The sequence below is a fragment of the Malaya genurostris genome, chromosome 3 (assembly GCF_030247185.1).
Source record: "Malaya genurostris strain Urasoe2022 chromosome 3, Malgen_1.1, whole genome shotgun sequence".
Lineage (NCBI taxonomy): Eukaryota > Metazoa > Arthropoda > Insecta > Diptera > Culicidae > Malaya > Malaya genurostris.
In genome coordinates this window covers 118,919,423-118,938,903 of record NC_080572.1, presented here as the reverse complement: position 1 = coordinate 118,938,903, position 19,481 = coordinate 118,919,423, and the positions used below count along the sequence as shown (strand labels likewise).

The window sequence follows — 19,481 nt, the reverse complement described above, 5'->3', positions numbered from 1 at the left end:
ATCTTCTATTGAACACTCTATTGATGATAATGTTTACGTAATATTTTCACCAGTTCTTGAAGTGTATCAGTTTGCCCGCGATGCTGCTGTTGCTGAGGCTTGGCTCATTGCGCAAGAACCGTATCTAATGTCAACTGAACTTGGACACACGATTGACGAGGTCGAAAATCTTATCAAGAAACATGAGGCGTTCGAAAAATCTGCCGCTGCCCAGGAGGAGCGTTTCAGTGCTTTAGAGCGGTTAACAACGGTAGGTAATACAGGTTTCATGAATACAGTGTTTTACGACAATTTTTATTTTTCAGTTTGAGCTCAAAGAAATGAAACGTCGACAGGAAGCAGCAGAGGAAGCCGAACGTCAACGTTTACAAGCAGAAGCAGAGGCCAAGGCGGCAGCAGAAGCCGAAGCCGAAGCAGCGCGACAAGCTGAGGCGGCAGCGCGAGATACATCTGATGCGCCAGGCTCCCCACATTCCACGCGGGAACAGGAATCAGGTAAATGCAACTACTTCAGTCCTATGGATAATAGTCCACTTTAACCATTATTGTTCACAAATAACATGTCGAGCGTATCTTTCCTAACAATAATAATCGAAAAACTGCTTATCGCAAACTGATGCTATTAGGCTTGTGTCCATTAAAATGTGTGCCAGTAACTCAACCCAGAGACATTGAGAACTACATGTTTTTGTTTTGTTTTTGTATAACAATTACGATGCGCCTCAGTACCACGAAACGAATTTAAAAATACATATGAGCCTTAGTATAATCACACTAACTCACCTTTCTTACACACGCTGCCCAATTCACCACTAACTTGTAATCCAAATTGTAACTGACCAAATTTGACCGCGTAAACCTTACCAAATATCTACTACTTACCAGTCACTATGCGAGCAACTTCACCTGTAGAAAAAGAAAGACCTCTTTCCCAGCCAGGTACTTATCGAACTTACTAACACCAACTTCACGATCACGCTTTGTAGTATAATTAAAAGGCTTGAATATACTTCCGCTTCTTGATCGAAAATTACTTTTGCTTACTCCAGTGCTCTTTTATAAGACGTTGTTAATACAATGTGGTTAACGCGTTTCTCACCACCCGTTTTCCTTTAGGACATGGTGTTTGTCTGCTATTCGCCCCCTTCATAGGTTCCACATTTACTTGTATATATTTATGCAAGATGGAAGTTTGAGTGCACGGTATTTGATCACAATTTGTATGTCCATATCTGTCACAGAAAAATTTGTTGTTTTTAACAGCTTGGTTCAATGCTTCAGATAAGGACATTCATTTGTGAAGTAGTACAAAACGGTATCATATGTTTGTGAGACACATGTAAAGACGTCAAATGTTTTGTTTTTCTGTGGTTTCGGAATAAAAGTTTTTTTTACTCAACTTTGGATAAATCGGCGATGTGATTCCTAAAGCATGACAATTGAGTAAGAGAGAATTTAAGAATTGAATGTAGCATGTTTTTTTCCATTAATTAGGTGTAGGTGCTAGAAAGGTGGCTTCAAGGTAAGCTAAAAGTCTGCAGATTAACAACGGTTATAATACCTAACACATTTATAATTTGTACCAATCTAGGTGTTTGCTTCTATTAATACAATAAATTTCTTTTGTTTATTCTGGTAACACTATTTTATGGAAAATAATGTAAAGTGCATGCAAAAACTAAACTCACTAGAGAAGCAGCCTTGCTTAAGCAAGCTCCGAGAACAATAAGTTCAAGGACTGGTACATTGCCAAAGTATCCCTCCAGTAAGTATTGGTAGAACTAGCTGTTTAGTTGGTGTTTGTGTTTAACAATATTATATCAAATCAATTGGGATAAACACTAACTGTTCGACAAACACAAATACGAAAAAGGTGCTGGAAGTGAATTGGCCAATCCTCAAAATTTCATATTCAATTTTTGTTTTGTTTTTTTCCGTGTCCTGCATTTGTGTCACGTGTTTTGTTTTTATCTTGTGGCTGTTTTTGAACCATCATTCCATCTCAATGCTAAATTCGAAAAAAAACATGAAATAAAAACCGCAACTAACAGCCGGCACTGACACACCAAGCACCGGTATCCCGAGAAGGCATTCAACGACACCCAAAGAACGATCCGCCAGCACGGCTAGTGCTTCAGCATCAAAAGTTAGTCGAAGATCTCGTTCCAAGAGTCCATTCCGAAGCTTCCGCTGGAAGCGTGGCAGCTCAAAAGCGGAAGTATCCGACGATGAAGGAGGTATAACAGTTTCTTTTTTATTGTGTTTCATCGCGCCTACTCACTAAATATGTTTTGTTCGTCGATACTAAGTAGTTTGGTTGCATGATTTATGTGCGTTTGAAATCAGTAGATTTATCAACAGTCTCTTGTTAATGTTCAATCACGAATATCCTCCATTCAACAGCGAAAGTAGATAAACACCCGGGTCAATCGTAAATATTTAATTCCGACATTGGAGCTCAAAATTGAGGTCTTTGGCAAATATTCAAATTCTTCGGAATTAGTTTGTTTTGTTTTCCTACTCTATGGCCAATTATTGTCAATTATGGATACACTTTAAAATTCAAGCAACTAACGCATACTTTTACATTTTACGTAGATCGTCCAAGCCCTGGGGGATCTGACGAAGGCGTTCAGGAAGGTATTTTAACAAGGAAACATGAATGGGAATCCACGACTAAGAAGTCTACGAACCGGTCCTGGGATAAGGTTCTTATTTGCTCATATTATACTCGAAAATGATGTATGACAAGCTTTTCCATTTATTACAGGTATACAGCGTTGCTCGTAGTGGACGCCTAGCGTTCTTCAAGGATCAGAAAACATCTAAATCAGTTCCAGAACAGACTTTCCGTGGCGAACCGCCACTGGAGTTGAAAGGAGCTCAGATCGAAATCGCTACAGATTACACCAAGAAGAAGAATGTGTTCAGAATAAAGTATGTTGCTCAACAGAAAGAATCTGTAGAAATATAATCATTAACGTCACCATTGCAACTATTTCCAGACTCTCGAATGGCGGAGAATTCCTGCTCCAGTGTCACGATGACGCCGAGATGAACCAATGGGTAACTGCTTTGAAAGCCCAGTGCGAGCTTGACGCTAGCGGTGAAGGGCGTTCGCTAACGTTGCCCGCATCATCACAAAAAGATGAACAAAAGAGACGGTCATTCTTTACACTGAAGAAAAAGTAAATTGAACTTTACTCCTTCTTCCACCTAGAACGTTTCAAAACTCCCACTCCCCAACCCTACCGTACACACTCACATCTCTCTGAGCGAATATCTTCTCACGTACTACACTGTAACAAATGTTCGCGAGTTATGCGCTAGTTCACGTTAAAACGCACTCGAAAACCATTGTCCATGTTTTGATCTGCAGAATATTCCCGAAAGATTTAAGATTCACCCGCGAATCGTGAACATACAAACGTTTGCTAGTACATCCAGTTTTATTTTAGTTCTCCCTCGTCTACATCACCGACCGCTCGGGCTTGACTGCTTGAGCTATGGCGAAGTGAGATACCAATTTTATGTTTGGCTTGTGTTCTGTTTGAATTAGTACGTTTGGAGGTGTTACCGGTGTTTAGGTTATATTTATTCATCATGTTTGGTTTATTGATTTTCTGGAGTAGCAGATCAACCGATCAATCAATCGCTTTCATCTGTCATATAAACTTCCTGTGTTTGGAAACCCATTTTCAAACATCAAACTTCATCAGTATTGTTCTATCGACTGTTTTGTTTTCTTCAACTGGGACCGGTATGGATCTATATTTTATTTAATGTGAATTGTTGTTAGTTAAATTTCCTACTTGTTTTATATGTATTACTTTTGTTCGATCTCGGTGTATGAACGGTAACAATTACTCCCGACAGATTCACACGGCCTTAATCTAGTCTTCATCATTTTACATGGTCACTGTCTATTGGTAGGATGCATAAAGCTGGCTGCACACCTATTAACATATTCAACGTCTTTCGTTTTTCTGCTCCGGTAGAGTTCTTTGAACCAATAAGGTTATAAAAATATCTGAAAGTAACTAAAGTTTTTTAATTATAGAGTGTTTATAGGTGTGCAGCCCTATGCGTCACATAGGCAATTACTTCATCACCACGGTTTAGCTCAGCTTCATTCTAGTTTGATTGTGTTGAGTAATGCATGCTATTTTGTTGATTTCGTTGTATATTTCCAAATAGAATTGGTAATAATTAGAACCATTGAGACATCTATCAAAAATTTAGATTCATGTCAGCACAAATGTATTTTAACAGTATTATGATTGATATACGATAAAACCTCATTTTGGGGAAGAACAGAGCCTGTAACTGCACCAGATCGTCTGACTTAAGAAAAAAAATGTTGTAAACTTTCATTGGCCCAGCAACGAATATTATTCTCATAACCTTATGATATGGCATTTGATAATTGATTGAATATTTTGTAACCTTTTCGAGAAAATGGGAAAACTCTTAAAAGTAAAGATAGATTTTCTATTGATATTCGAAAAAAAACTAACTATTGCCAGAATTAATATTAAAATTGGAGCTGCACTGTTTGGCATAACACCATTTGGCATAATACCGTTTGACGTAACGCTGTTTAGCTATTTAATTGCTATTTGCCATAATATAATCATCATGCGGCTTCGCAACGAGATTCTGAACTTAAGTAATGGTTATCTCCTATCTTTGAGTAGACCAAGTCAACGAATTATAGAAAAACGGCGACATTCATGCATGGGATCAAAAGTATATAAACAACTATCGTATTATTACCTTCCTCAGCATCATTCCATTGCTGTTCGGAAAGGTCATACTGAAACCAATTTTCAACTCCTGCAAGTAATATATCGTCGATACCTAACACGGTTTCATGCACAAGCGCTCTATTACCCTCAATCAATTTAAAGACGAATGTTATGCTTTCGACATTATCAACCACTGTATTATGGTTGCTAAATTGGACATACTTGGGTTGAGTTCAAACATTCTTCATGGAATGTAGTCAAACCTCAGGAATCGTTGTTTAGCAATTAAAATGTGCGATCATATTTTCGAGAGTTCCTTGCATCATCCGGAATTCCGCAAGGAAACAATCCCGGGCCGTTAATATTTTTACTGTACTTCAATGATGTCACTTTTGCCCTGGAAGGCCCTGGCTTATCGTTTGCAGATGATGTCAAGATCTACCACATTGTCCGTAACTCATAAGACTCGTAACTCGTTGTTTCAGCAGCAATTGCTAGTTTTCGCTGAGTGGTGAAAAGTTAACCGTATGATAGTAAATCCCGACAAGTGCTCGGCCATTACGTTCACAAGAAAAAAACGAGGCATTCCGTTTCGAATACTTCCTGGATGGATCCTTGATTGGAAGATCGACTAGCGTTAAAGATCTTGGCGTACATCTTAATGAACAATTTACATTCAAGCATTGTAGCTGAACCTTCCCGTGGCCTAGGATTCTTAATGAGGATGACTAAGAAATTTAGAGACGTATCCTGTTCAAAATCACTTTTCTGTGCGTTCGTTCGTTCAACTCTTGAATATTACTCAGTTGTTTGGAACCCCTGATAACTGAAAGAATCGAGGCGATACCACACAGATTTGTTCGCTTCGCTCTTTGTCGAGTTCCGTGGAACGATCCCCTTCAACTACCGAACGTTTAGGGTTATTAATCGGTCTCGACACACTACAAGTGCGACGGGCATTAACACTATTTAGAGCAAATATCATCAACTAAAAGATTGATTGTCCCGTTTTGCTTAATGATATTTTTAATGTTAATGTGCGAACCAGAGCTCTCTATAACAGTGCTTTCCTTCGACTTCCTAAACGACGTATCAACCATGGTGCCAACGGTGCTGTAATCGGTTTGCAGAGTTCGATCAACAGTGTATCATCTGGGTATGATTCGTATTTGTCACGAAACAGAATACCTGCATATTATTAGGAGTTGTCATTTGGATCAGATTGTGTCTGTTGATTGATTGTGAAATATAATATAATTATATATTTTTTCCGTTGACCATGTCAAATGACCATTATGACAAATGACTTTATGCCAAACCTTTATGACTTTAAGTGGTATGGCAGACTGTATTGAATGTAGTAAACAATGTTTGTCCATCTCAAGCTCTCTGTAACTGATATGTGACGCTACTTAAAGTTTGAGTCAGGTCATTCTATATTTCAAAGTACACCGATACCTTGGCTAATCAGTTTGATGAAGACGTTCACGCATCAACTTTACAAATCGGCTCCTCTATCTGCCACTTATTTTATAGTCAGACTTCTTGATTTCAGTACGAACTGTCAGATTAGAGGGTAAAAAGCAATGATAGTGAAAATTACATTTGTGCAGACTAATTCTCGACCTCTCACAGCACATTTCTTAACATAGCAAAATAAAGATCAAAATTATATAATGTACATTTATACCTACTTTCTCTGTTTTAATTTTCTTTCATTTTATTTACAGTTAAAATCTTTACAAAAACATACATGATCCGATATCGACACATCCATGAAAAAAGATTGAGAATGATCAGCAAAATACCTGTACTAAACCCAATTGGACAACCTTCTTCTGTTTTAATTAGTTGATAGCAAAAACAGTTTAAGTACGTACTCTTCAAAATAAAAACTACAACAACATTTCAAACAATGTAGGGCAACATTTGGATCAGTCTGCGTACTGAAAATTACTCATTTTGACTAACACCTATGTCTCAATACAATACAAGTCAGGAACAGTCGGTAACGAATAGCGTCTATAATCTCAGCTTAGTCCAGTGATTAACATCAGCAGCACATATTTTAACGAAATAATGGTTATGTTAAATAAGTTGGATATTTTCATGTCCAATAACACTCACCCACCCATCATCATCACATCATAGCGAGATATAGGCCATCCTTTACGTACCTACCAATATAAGAACTTTGCAAAATGAACAGCGTCTTCGCAATACAAGCTAGAAAAGTTAAACCGACCTTTAAGAAACAACAAAATGTTTAGATAAGTAAAAAGAAATCGTTGACTAAATTACCAACAAAAGTAATGCTCCGCTAAAGCTGATTTGGAACCAAATTAAAATTTCTATAAGTGTAAGAACCTGACGAAGAAAATAATTTTAAAAAATCTGTATAGAACGAGTATCTATAAAATAAAATGTTTATTTATTTTATGTTATTGATCGAATGAAAGCGAGCAAAATTACTATACCAGTCGACTCTTCGGTTTCGTTTCGCAAGAAAAGAAATTGGAAGAACGCATCGAGTAGCCCAAAGGCTGGAAAGATAATGAAGAATGTGGATTTTATCATTTTTCCAAAAAAAAAAAACAAAATGTGTGCAACTTTTGAAATTCTAGCTGCAAAAATTGAGCACTGTGCCCTTGTTTAGAATATTTATTCCGCTTACAATAATCAGAATGAACACTTGGTCGCTTGATCGAGAGCATCGTTGTATTTGGCTATTTCGATAGCAAACGACAACAAATCATAAAACGATTTATTTGGAACAGAAAACACCACCGAAGGAGTTTGATTGGGTTTTGTTTTTCAATTAGAAAATCAACATCATCCTATTTTCTTTTTCAATTCTAAGAGAAGGAAAAGTAGATCTAAGCATTCAATCTTTTTAATTTCAGTTTGTTTAGGTTTTAATCTCACAATAAATGAGAAATTAATAGTCGATTGCTGTTTCTCTTATGGGGATATGAAATAAATCGGCCGATGCATTCTTAATTGTCGAAGCAGCTAAAAAAATAAGAAAAAAGTATATTAGGCTTGTTAAAGTTTTTGCATCGGTCCTTCATTAGTTTACTATAAAAACAAAGCTGCATAAAACATAATTGCAATATCATTAAATTGAATGTATTTTCAATGTTTGGACAGAAAAAGATACAATTATTTTCAATAAATTGATCGCAAGCAAAAGTAAATTATTGTTCATATTTTAGATTGTACTGCACATTATTTATTTTAATGTTTTCTACTTTAGTAAGAATTGAATGAAAACGGAGCAGCGATATAAAGAAAAATAAACAAAAGCAAGAAAACTTTATTAATTTGAAAGCTATGTAAAAACAAGTTTGTTTTATACAACAAAAATATAATCAATCAAGTATATTTTTTAAACTGCCAGCTTGTGAGTAAATAAAATAATAAACATCTATTACAACTCTTACTACTTTGTTTTACTTCCGCGCAAAAGAAAACGGAAATTGCAAACCGCATAATAAACACGCTAAATATATATATAAACAAACATGAAGATAAGGTGTTCTAATTATAAATACAAAAACGAATTCACGTAAAGCATCGTGGTAAGCTGAAAGTGCACTTGGCCAGATAAAATTGAATGAGCTAGAACTTTTCAAACCGAAACGCGCCAACTATCTTCAAATCTTCTCATTTTTCGGCAATATTCGGAACACCGGGAACATCACAAATCAACCGTCTGTTGAAAAGTTTGTAGCGCATGCGATTTTCGCTAGCTGCAGTTTCATTGGTAAACAAAATATTTAGACTAAAGATATATTTACATCCACAATTTTCTTTATTTTGTAGAACAGTAAGACACAAGCGAAACAAAAATGTAAAGAAGCTATGTATCTGAGTATCAAGAGACTTGATATTAAAAGGCAAAAATCAATATTTAATTGTTATCAAAAGTAAAAATCAAGGAACGCTACTTTGAAATTTCAAAATAAAACAATATGAATCTACCTGTCAAGTCTTTTCTTTATCTGGATAACTTATCACAACCATATGTCATATTACCCATAGAAGACCTTGACGTCTTTTTTTAAAACTTAACATTTAAACATCAACTACATTGTTGCTAAATCTTCCCGATGATTGAAATTCGTGATTAGAACTTTACTGATACTAAGCACTTCACTGAAACCTAAAGTCTCTTTTGAATGTTCACTCGCCGTTCCACTTATTATTTAAACAATATTTCTAAATTATGCTTTTTACAGATAAAAGTATATATATTGAACTTTATAAAAAAAAAGTTCTTTTGATTTTTTCAATATGGCGGCTCTGAAAACAACTACTCAAACTCGTTATTGGTATTATTTTTTAGTAATGACACTTTTAATGATCGTGTAAGGACCGCTTATGGAGAATTAATCATTATATACCCTTACACGTTCATTAAAAATGACATTACATTTTAGCAATGACACTTTTAATGATCGTGTAAGGGCCGCTTATATAATTTCTAAGCGTATTTTCTAGCAATCAAAAGCGGCCACGAGAATTATTTATGTCATTTTTATGATTACAACCAATCATTTTTGCCCTTACACATTGAAAATTATATTCACCCTCATTCTTGTTTACGTTCGTATCGATCATACGACGAACGTATTCGTTTTCGAACGAATACGAATAACAAACATCCCTATTCTGTATTTCGATAGAATCATTGCATTCATGCGACTTCTTTTGTCCACTGATTCCGTTATAACTAACTGGAGGTAACTATCATATACATCAGATATACATATACATCATATACATCAGATATACATTTGCTCATAGTACTTCAGGATACTATCGGATACAAACCATTTCTTTAAGGTTTTTATGTAAATAAAAAGTACTTTCGAAGTAGAGTAGTTTGATCTGCAACTTTTTGCAACCTTCTGAAATAATTAGGTACGAAATATGACCATTTTCTATATAAAACTATCCATAACTATTTCAAAAATTATCATAGAGCTTTAAAGTTTTTGTACAATTTCATGTATTTTTACAAAATCTAACACTTTGTTGAACGAATCATTTATCTAGAATTATTGTGAAAAAAGTTAGAACGAAAAAACTGATTTTTTAAAACTATTTTCGTCCCGGGTTGGCGGTTCAATGCATAGGGCGCTGATCTTACAAACCAGTTGTCGTATGTTCGTGCCCCGACCTGGAAGGATTCGTAGTGTCAGTAGAATCGTAGCACTAGCCATGCACTGGTTCTGTACACTCTGAATCGGCTGCGAAGTCTGTTGAAACAGAAGGTCAAATTCCACTACAGGAATGTAATACCAAGGCTTTGTGTTTAAAACTATTTAGTAATATTACCGAATAATGAGTTAACGGTTATAATTAGCGAAATGTTTTCTTCAGCAAAGTTACCAGAAATTGCAATGGTTACAATATTGTCGAAGACGAAAATTCTATATCTACCTCAATTAAAAAGTTAATTTTTCCATTTGTCTTTACCCGCGTGCTGAAACATGGTCGTTCATTCACATAAGACCGCGTCAATAACCCCTACAACTTTGCAGATGACACCAACAAGGAAAAGTTTATGGATAGGTCGCCAAGAAAATAATTTGCAGTTTTGGACCACCGTGCGACGTGTTAATGTGTTCACCACAAAAAAAAATTGTGCAAAGTCTATCCATTAGGTTTTGCACGAACATAACATAACCTCACAAAAATGAACAGAATGAATCAATTTTGACAGCTATCAGTGGTTTGTTTATGTGTTCATTGCGCTCATTCTATTTTGAATACGTGTTAATAGATATGTAAACAAACCACTGATAGCTGTCAAAAGGTGAACTTGATTCATCGGTAGTTCATTGGTAGTTCATTCGAGTGGTCATCGTGCAAAACCTAATTACACACTTAATTTTTTTAACTGAGTCTCGGCAAAAAAATGACGATATTCGCACAGCCGAGTAATCAGCAATCATCTCGGCAAAACTAAAATTACTGAGCGTCTCGGCACCCTCAAATTTGACAAACGTCAAATATTGGCGAAATCGTCAGCATAAGAATTACTGTTTGCTCAGTGAAACGTTCACTGAATATTCGGCAATCCAATAAAACGAAAAAATGAAAAAATAAATTACAGAATCACCAGTAATTAAAAATCTAGTCAATTAATTTTGTTTGTAATTTCTCAACATTATAAACACGCCATTCAGGATCAAAAATTCATTTTATTAACTAGAGTGCCTATAACCAGAGTGACGACATCTCATCCGTAATGCTGGCAACAATTAAAAACATTCCATTAGCTTTATATTGATTTGACAGGTCGTTTGCTCGTTTGGAACTGGTAGCTGTCATTCCAAACGAACAGCTGTCGCCACTTTGATTATAGTCAGTCAATTATTAACACTTAAAGGAGGCTTACAAATTTGTTGCCAGTAGTGCTTAAAGCCTCTACCTGAAAACATGTAGCATAAAAAAAGCGCGGCGTTTCCGGATGCGGCCGCCTTGAGTCGAGCTGGAAATATGAAAATAAAAATAAATATATATATATATATATATATATATATATATATATATATATATATATATATATATATATATATATATATATATATATATATATATATATATATATATATATATATATATATATATATATATATATATATATATATATATATATATTGATTTTGGCTTACAAAAATGTTCAATATTTAATGATGTATATACGGTATTGTTAAAAAATTTGATCCATTGAATTATTCCATGCATTGGGTTATTTTTTCGCATATCCCACAAAGTTTTGTCTCGAGGACGCTTTGAGCCCTGTGTTGGGTGTTTTTCCCTTATAAGTACTCGCGAGTACTCTGATAAAGTCGCTTTTTATAAAGCGAAACATGTCACTATATTTATTCAATATTTTCACTTGCAAGTGGTTCCACGCTTCTTCGAAGATCATACATTTTTTCACTCGAGAATTTCATCAGAAAATAATCGCGCAATGCGAAGCGAAAATGTAACGCGGCAATAAATGACAGCTGTCGTGCTGAATCTCGGCAACAGCTAGCGCATATTCCGAAATCTCGGCAAACGTCTCTACTGATGTCGGTATATCTGTTGTTTACTGATAAATTCAGCAAGCAATTATGCCAAATTTCGGCAAAGTGAAGCATTTTACCGAAATATCAGTGAATGCATTTAACGAAGTTCAGAAACATGCGTATTGATTACTGAGCAATCAGCAAATTTACGTGCCCTCTTAGAAAAAAACGTCCAACGGTGGTCCTTCATTGGTCCAATACGTTGGATAAATGGTCCAATGAAAGTCCAAAAGCGGCCCTTACACGAGCATTAAAAATGTCATTTTTAATGATGACTAAGTAATGATGTATTTCAAATTTGTTAGAAATCTCGTCATTACTGCACCATTACACGTTCATTAAAATGATATTATTTTTTAGTAATGACATTTTTAATGACTCGTGTAAGGGCCGCTAATCAATCGTTCAACAGGAGGCCAACACGGGAACTTCGTTTGCCGATTTTGAAACAAACCGTTGAACCAAATGCCATTTTTTTCGTTCAACAAACCCGGCAGACAGAGGTCCATTGTTGAGCCATTTTTAACATGAGGAGTTGAAGCCCCGTTGGACTAGTTTTACTGCAGAATTTCTAAAGTTTTTTCCACTTATTTGTTTAAACTAACAATACATACCTGCACAATACTTCTACTTCACGTAGAATAACAACAAATTTTATTTCTATGTAAAGGTAACACTTAATTTTCACACTTCTTTTGCAAGAGAAAAAACAACAAACTGTTCCAGCAAACTGAACGAATATTTCGTGCAATATGTCGTTAAACAAGCGCTCAATGACCAACAAAATAGAACGGCCTGCTGAGAGGGTGTTGCTGATCAGTTTCGGCATTCTATTATGCCGAGCTCAAGAAATGGTTTTAAGTGTGTACGTACACTTTAAATAAAGATTATAAGTTTCCATATACCTTCTATAAATTATATTCTGCATATGATTCATACGACAAATCTAATGATTATTAATAAGATTTTCATTTCAGTGTAGAGAATTCAATTTGAGAGTTCCTGTCTGTTAGTCTGTGATAGTCGTTTGAAGATAATTGTAAATAATGGATCATAATATCTTTTATCTACGCTTTTATATCAGTGTACCATTTCACTTTATTGTTTGATATGTACCCCTCGTTTCTAAAGGTTTACAAATCTTGCCAGATTTTGAGAACTACGCCCCTTGTATTGTCATTCTTTCGTTTCTCTCTGTTTCTCTTTCTTGTTTTTCTCGGAGCGGAGTTGTCACCAAATCGTTCTTTTTTGCGATTTCGTAAGAATTTTCTGTCAGTCATCAGCAGGGTTGCCACATATACAGATTAATCTGCATTTTACAGATTTTTCAGATAAAGTTGTGACCAAGATTCTGTATATGCAGATTACAGATTTTTGGCAAAAAATACAGATTTGTTCAGATTTTTGATATCGTGGATTAAAAATTGCTTATACTTTCAAAAATTGCTTCTGATAAGATGAAAAGATGGCCATAACGTAAGGTAGTGAAGAAGAAAGATTGCCAATTGATCAATCAAATTAATTTTTACTTTCAGATTGAATTTTGAAAGTTTTTCGTCAAATCATTATTTCGAAAGGCTCTAACGCAAAAACAACTTCCAGCGTTTTTTCAACTACAAAATCATAAAATTCAGACTTAGAAAAGTTTTGGTTTCTTTAAATTTGGGTTCTAAAGACTTTTTCATTCCGTTGTGCTTCGATTTCTTATCACTTCTATATACAGATTTTCAATACAGGTTTTTGAGCTCCCGATACTGATTTACAGATTTTTCTTCTGAAAAATGCAGATTTAAATGTGGCAACCCTGGTCATCAGTGAGATTTTGTAGGGTAGGGACTTAGATGAAAGTGTTCGCTTCTGTGGCGTGATGCGTTTTGCGAGTCTGTTTTCTAATATTTTCTAGAAAAATATTAGATGTTTTGCACATGTTTACTTCAAAATTTTAAAATAACTTTTATCTCGCATTTGAATGCCAGAGGAAAAGAGAAAATGAAAGTGCACGCTGAATGACCGAATTAATCAAAATAAGACCCACGGTGAATGTGTGATTGAAAAATATAGGAAAATAAAATCGTATGTGCATGTGCATGGGAACGAAGAAAAAGTCTACCTGCAATATCAAGTTTACGTAAAATAAAAGGAACATAGGTTTCCTTGTCGCAGTAGCTGAGTTCTCAGCTTTTGTGTAATTTTGCACGGGTTTGCCGACATCAGTGAAAAAGAAATCAAAATGGCGCGTCTCCGCTGCTGGTGTTCTATCGGTTTGACAATGATGCTGATGAATCTTCTCGGATATATCGGCGCTCACTCCGTTCGACACGGATTCCCTCCGGATATTCTGCACGTTAATTATGACGATGATACACTAGTGAGACAACCTTTCACAATAAACAGCGTCAATGAGTGGGATGCTGTGGAGTCTGAAGTGGCGACTCGATTCAAGCGCAGCCCCGTAGGAACCAGTTCTGGTTCGTCCACTACCGGCAGTGACAGTTCAACGTCTTCAGTGACGAGCAGCAGTAGTTTATTGAAGGAAAGCAAAAACTCCCTTCCTCAAGTGATTGAAGCCAAAGTAAGTGCATTTATACATTTTAAATAGCTGGTTTTAATCGTTCGATGTTTCCTTGGTTTTATAATAATTGTTGAAGATTTCTTTGAAATTGACGTGTACATTGTTACGTGGTGCTAATGCACACGCAACAAGTAACATCGAAAATTATATCCTAGAAGGAGAAATTTTAGTTTTGAAAATAAGAATGGCACTTTGGTTTGGCTCAACTTACCAATGTTTTCAACCAAATTTCGATAACTCTATATACAATGATGGTGTTTATTATTCATAATAAAATCTTTGACATTCTACACTTCAATTCTCGGTTAATTTTTCAAAAGGGCGTATAAGCAAGTGACAGTTTCTCTTTTTTTACTTTCTCTTCTATTAATTACCAAGCGGTTTCCACGTTTATCACTCAACTCTTTGCATGAAATGATACCCGAAACTTTCGACTTTCGAACAGAATAGTGATATCAAAGAAAATCTTTTTAATCACAACACAATAATCGAAATAGAGAGTAATTAAAGAGAAACTGTCACTTGCTTATACGCCCTAATGAAAAATCAACCGAGAATTCGACCGTCCCACGACAAAAGGGCCTAACTGCAAATGAGAGCCTCTCTTTGTTTACTTTCTCTTTTGATTATTACGAAGCCATTATTGCAAATTCTCTAAAGTTTCCAATATAAATCGAAAGCTTGTAAATTTACCTTGAAAGTTTTGCGAAAAGTAAAGCGTCAAATATAAAATCCGTTCGGTAAATCGTAAAGAAAAAGTAAACAAAGAGAAACTGTCATTTGCAGTTAGGCCCTTTTGTCGTGGGACGGTCGATGTGTACAGTGGCGTACCAAGAAAATTTAGCGCTCGGGGTTTGGTTTGCCACCCCCTTAAAACGTTGCCCCCTCTTCGCACTACCTACTCCACTACCCCATACTTTGAAAGAGACAAAAATGATAAAAATAAGACTATAAATCTCGTTTCCGATAACAGCAATAGCGAAAAGCACCGTCCTGACATTACTTTCCTTTTGTGGAATGGCCTTTCTGTTTCAACCGACTTCGCAGCCGATTCTTAGCGTACAGAGTCATTACATGGCTAGTACTACGATCCTATTGACACTAAGAATCCTTCCAGGTCGGGACTCGAACATACGACAACTGGCTTGTAAGACCAGCGCCCTATGCCCTGAACCGCCAACTCGGGACGACACCGAAGGAATACACTAGAATGCGATTTGTAAACCAAATATCCTTCAATCCTTGATGGGAATTAATCCCTTACAAAAATAGATTACCATAGATGACTAATTCATATAAAATGTATAGTGATGAAGCGATTCTTTATATTTTTAGTGAAACTTAAGGGGTTACACCACTTTAGAAAAAAAGAGGACTTTTTTGAGGAATTATTTTGGGATCCAAAAAAATGGAGTAATCCGAATTTTGTATAAAGCCTTTTTAATATGTATATTTAAGTACAAAAAATGATCAGGTTTAAAAATTGAAAAACAAAATGGCGGCTTAGCGGCATTTTCGTGAAAGTGCTGCATAAGTCAAGTAAATCTTGACCAATCGATTCAAAAAATTTACAGAATATTCTCGATAGTTATCTCCACAGAGGTACGTAGGGGTCTTTGGTATAAACTATCATCAACTTTTCAATTTGTAAACAGTTATGTCAAGTTAATATAGATTTAAATGTGACAACCCTGCACGATATCTACAATTGAACAAAGCACGCTGTGTGTTAGGCGGTGACGTTTTCTTCTTCCGTACCAGCTCGTACCGAGGCGTACCGGTTTTGCATCATTTTGTATGACAGTTTGAAAATTTTGATACTCATTGCCCTATAATTTCGAAACCAGAATACGGGTCTGGATGACATTGCACAATATATTTTAAAGCACTGAGAGTTGTAATTTGAATCATGATTTGTGAAAATCGGTTTAACCGTGGTTGAGAAATCAAAGTGAGTTTCGTTTTTGAATCTTTTCTTCACTATTACCAATGCGTTTGGAAGCGGAAACCAGGGACTAGTAGTCCCAAAGTAGATTTATAGATCCACTAACTGACAAGGTCTGCCAATTAGATGAATTTATAAATAAATTTTATAAAAATTTCAATCACTTTTGAAAAAATCCTCATGAAATCGAAAATTTCTCACCTATCGCGCTGTAATACCGGAACCGAAGGTCGGATCTGGATCAACTTTTCAGGCAGTTTTTAAAAAATTTCAAGACCTTTTTTTTGCATCTTAGTTTGTGAAAATCGGTTAAGAAATTTCCGAGAAAATTGAGTGCGCATTTTCTCATATTGCCTTGTAATTTCGGAAACGGAAGTCGGATAAAGATAAAATATAACGATCTATGGGACCATTTCATTTGAATCTGAGTTTGTGAAAATCGGTTCAGGCATCTCTGAGAAAATCGAGTGGCATTATTTGTCACATACACACACATATATACACAAAGACATTTGCTCAGTTCGTCGAGCTGAGTCGAATGTTATACGATATATGGCTCTCCGGGTCTCGGTTCAAAGGTCGGGTTTCACAATGATTGTATAGCCTTTCTACATGAAAAAGACAAAAATAATCTCAATGAATTCCGATCATCCGATCTGAATGCAGCAACCAATCCAAAATCGATTGCATTTGGTGCGTTTTTCTGTCGAAAGCTGTGATGCATTTGGATCCAAACGCGGATTAGCTGAAACTGCTGGCGCTTAAAACTCCGTTCCACGAGAAACAACAATCAGAAAAAAATCACAAAATGGGTTTGAATGATCGAAAAGTGAAGTTGCGTGAGTTAGCTGACATCGTAGAGCTATCAAAAGAACGTGTTGGCTTTATATTGTATGAGCATTTGACTATGAGAAAGCAATATCCAAAGTGGTTGCCGCGTTTGCTCAATGTTGACCAAAAACGAGAACGTGTTGATAATTCTGAACAATTGAACTGAACTTTGAGTTGCTCCCACAGCCACCGAAATCGCCAGATTTGGCTCCCAGCGATTATTGACTGTTCGCAAACCTGGGAAAAGCTCGTGAAATAGAGGCGTATTTCGAGGTAAAGATAAATCGTTCTACAAAAGTGGTATTGAAATGTAAGAGCGGTGCTGCAATGATTGTGTTGCTCTTTATGGTGATTACGTTGATGAATAAAGTTTATTTTGAACCTAAAAAATGTTGTTCTCTTTGTTAGGCCCTGAACTTTTTAGCCCATGTGTTAAACTTTTCATACTGAATTGACTAATTCTGTTCAAAAAGAAGCCATGTAGTTTTTCTCTATCGCAGACATACAGGGTGCTCCATATTTTATGTCGGTATGTAAACATTGATTTTCGAATATCCTCACAAAAGAAGTCCGGAGAGGTTAAATCAGGTGATCTGGGTGGCCAGTCAATGTCGCCGCGATATTTTTGCCGATATGCACATTGAGTTAGCACAATGGAATGGCAGTTTTCAATGTAAATTAGTACAATTTCAGCGCGTTGTTTCAGTGGGAAGCGATCCATGGCAAAAATTGTACTGCATTAACGTTTCCAAAAACATCTGATGCAATCGCTTGATTGGTAAATGCGTAAGTTATTCCGCGTTTACATACCGACATAAAAGATGAAGCACCCTGTAGATTTCACTTGCTGATAGAAGCTCCAATATAAAATTTTTGATTCGCCATAGATTGAAAAAGAAGTACAGTTTTTTGATAATTTTCATCGTATGTGAAATGGTGCTCATCGATAGAATTTAAAAAATATAATTTTAATAATGCAAAGCAAAGTCCTGGCATTAGATTCCTTTTTGTGGAATTTGGCCTTTCTGTTTCAACAGACTTCGCAGCCGATTCTTAGTGTACAGAATCATTGCATGGCTAGTACTACGGATCCTACTGATACTAAGAATCCTTCCAGGTCGGGGCTCGAACATACGACAACTGGCTTGTAATAATGTAATAATTTTAATAATGCACCTTGTTATATATTTTACTTGTTACATGTTAATAAAGTTGTTCTTGTTTTCCTACGTTGTGCGGAATAATTTCCGCATAAAATATTAGAACGGCCTCCAGTATCGTTGTTTGTAAATATTACACGTCAACGTGGCTGCTGGTGTATTACCGTATCGCTCTTTACAAGTACAAGATGTTGTGATGTTTAATTTTTACACATGCAAACAAGCACGGTAAATTACGTAGATGAAACTTACGGTTGCGATAAGGTGAGTCAAATAATGTGGCATTGTAGTTCATTAAAAAATTAAACGTTAGATTTGCAAAAGATGATTACTAGAAAAGATAGCATTTTGGGAATGAGAATTAGATGTGTACCAGTAAGAACTGTGCACATCTAATTTGGTTGGTGACTCGATTTAGAAAAAAAAAACTTGTGTTAATCCGCCTTGTGGCTTTCTCATGTCGATGTTGCTTTCATTTCAAAGATTTCTTATCTACTGGTGCTTTCGAAACCAGAAACCGATAATTAACGACATTGCGAATTACATTCGATTAACCAGTTGGATTCCGGATTCCAGTCATATTCGAGAGACATCTTTTGCCAAATAGAAATACATGCACACAAAACTTTTTGCAACCTCGACGAACGGAGTCGAACGGTATATAACTCTCATGTCTCTGTTTTTTTTTTGCATTATAAAGCTTGCTTCAGAGAGAATTGGAACAAAGACAATTGCCTGTATTTCAGTTATTCATTATTAAATTCAAGATCTTTTTTTATACAAATGTAGCGTTTTCTTCATACTTTTAAGAAAAAATACGGATAAAATTATTCGTCACGATTTCGAAGAAATTCTCGAATTTTTCCTGTAACACGGCTCATTAGGCGGCGCACACCTTCTTCGTCCATCTTATTAGATATCTTATTCCACCAGGTCGTCATCTAATTGATGTCTTTGACAACCTTTCCCTTTGCCTTGAGTCTCCTCTTCATGATTGCCCAGTATTTTTCAATAGGGCGGAACGGAGGGCAGTTGGGTGGGTTAAGGTTTTTCGGAACAAACTGGACCCCTTTCTCTGCATACCATTATTGAACGACTTTGCTGTAATGACAGCTTGCCAAAACATTACGGGATGGT

At 35.9% G+C, this 19,481-nt stretch overlaps 2 protein-coding genes across 11 annotated transcripts in view; both read left to right on the top strand.

Moving 5' to 3' along the window:
- LOC131435073 (spectrin beta chain) overlaps positions 1-8,190 on the top strand; it is a 67,034-nt gene extending 58,844 nt beyond the window's left edge. For 2 of the 10 annotated variants that reach the window (XM_058602566.1, XM_058602567.1), the window contains exons 5-13: positions 54-250; positions 306-495; positions 886-939; positions 1,667-1,765; positions 2,052-2,237; positions 2,599-2,708; positions 2,771-2,937; positions 3,006-3,188; positions 6,479-8,190. In XM_058602566.1, coding sequence (XP_058458549.1) covers positions 54-250; positions 306-495; positions 886-939; positions 1,667-1,765; positions 2,052-2,237; positions 2,599-2,708; positions 2,771-2,937; positions 3,006-3,188; positions 6,479-6,482 — 1,190 coding nt within the window. In that variant the 3' untranslated portion in view covers positions 6,483-8,190. Of the gene's footprint in view, positions 1-53; positions 251-305; positions 496-885; positions 940-1,666; positions 1,766-2,051; positions 2,238-2,598; positions 2,709-2,770; positions 2,938-3,005; positions 3,761-6,478 lie in introns of all 10 variants that reach the window. The other 8 variants (XR_009230442.1, XM_058602569.1, XM_058602568.1 and 5 more) reach the window with 8 other exon arrangements.
- A 5,459-nt stretch (positions 8,191-13,649) lies between these two features.
- LOC131439378 (sortilin-related receptor-like) overlaps positions 13,650-19,481 on the top strand; it is a 72,287-nt gene continuing 66,455 nt past the window's right edge. The window contains exon 1 of the mRNA XM_058610303.1: positions 13,650-14,408. Coding sequence (XP_058466286.1) covers positions 14,067-14,408 — 342 coding nt within the window. The 5' untranslated portion in view covers positions 13,650-14,066. The remainder of the gene's footprint in view (positions 14,409-19,481) is intronic.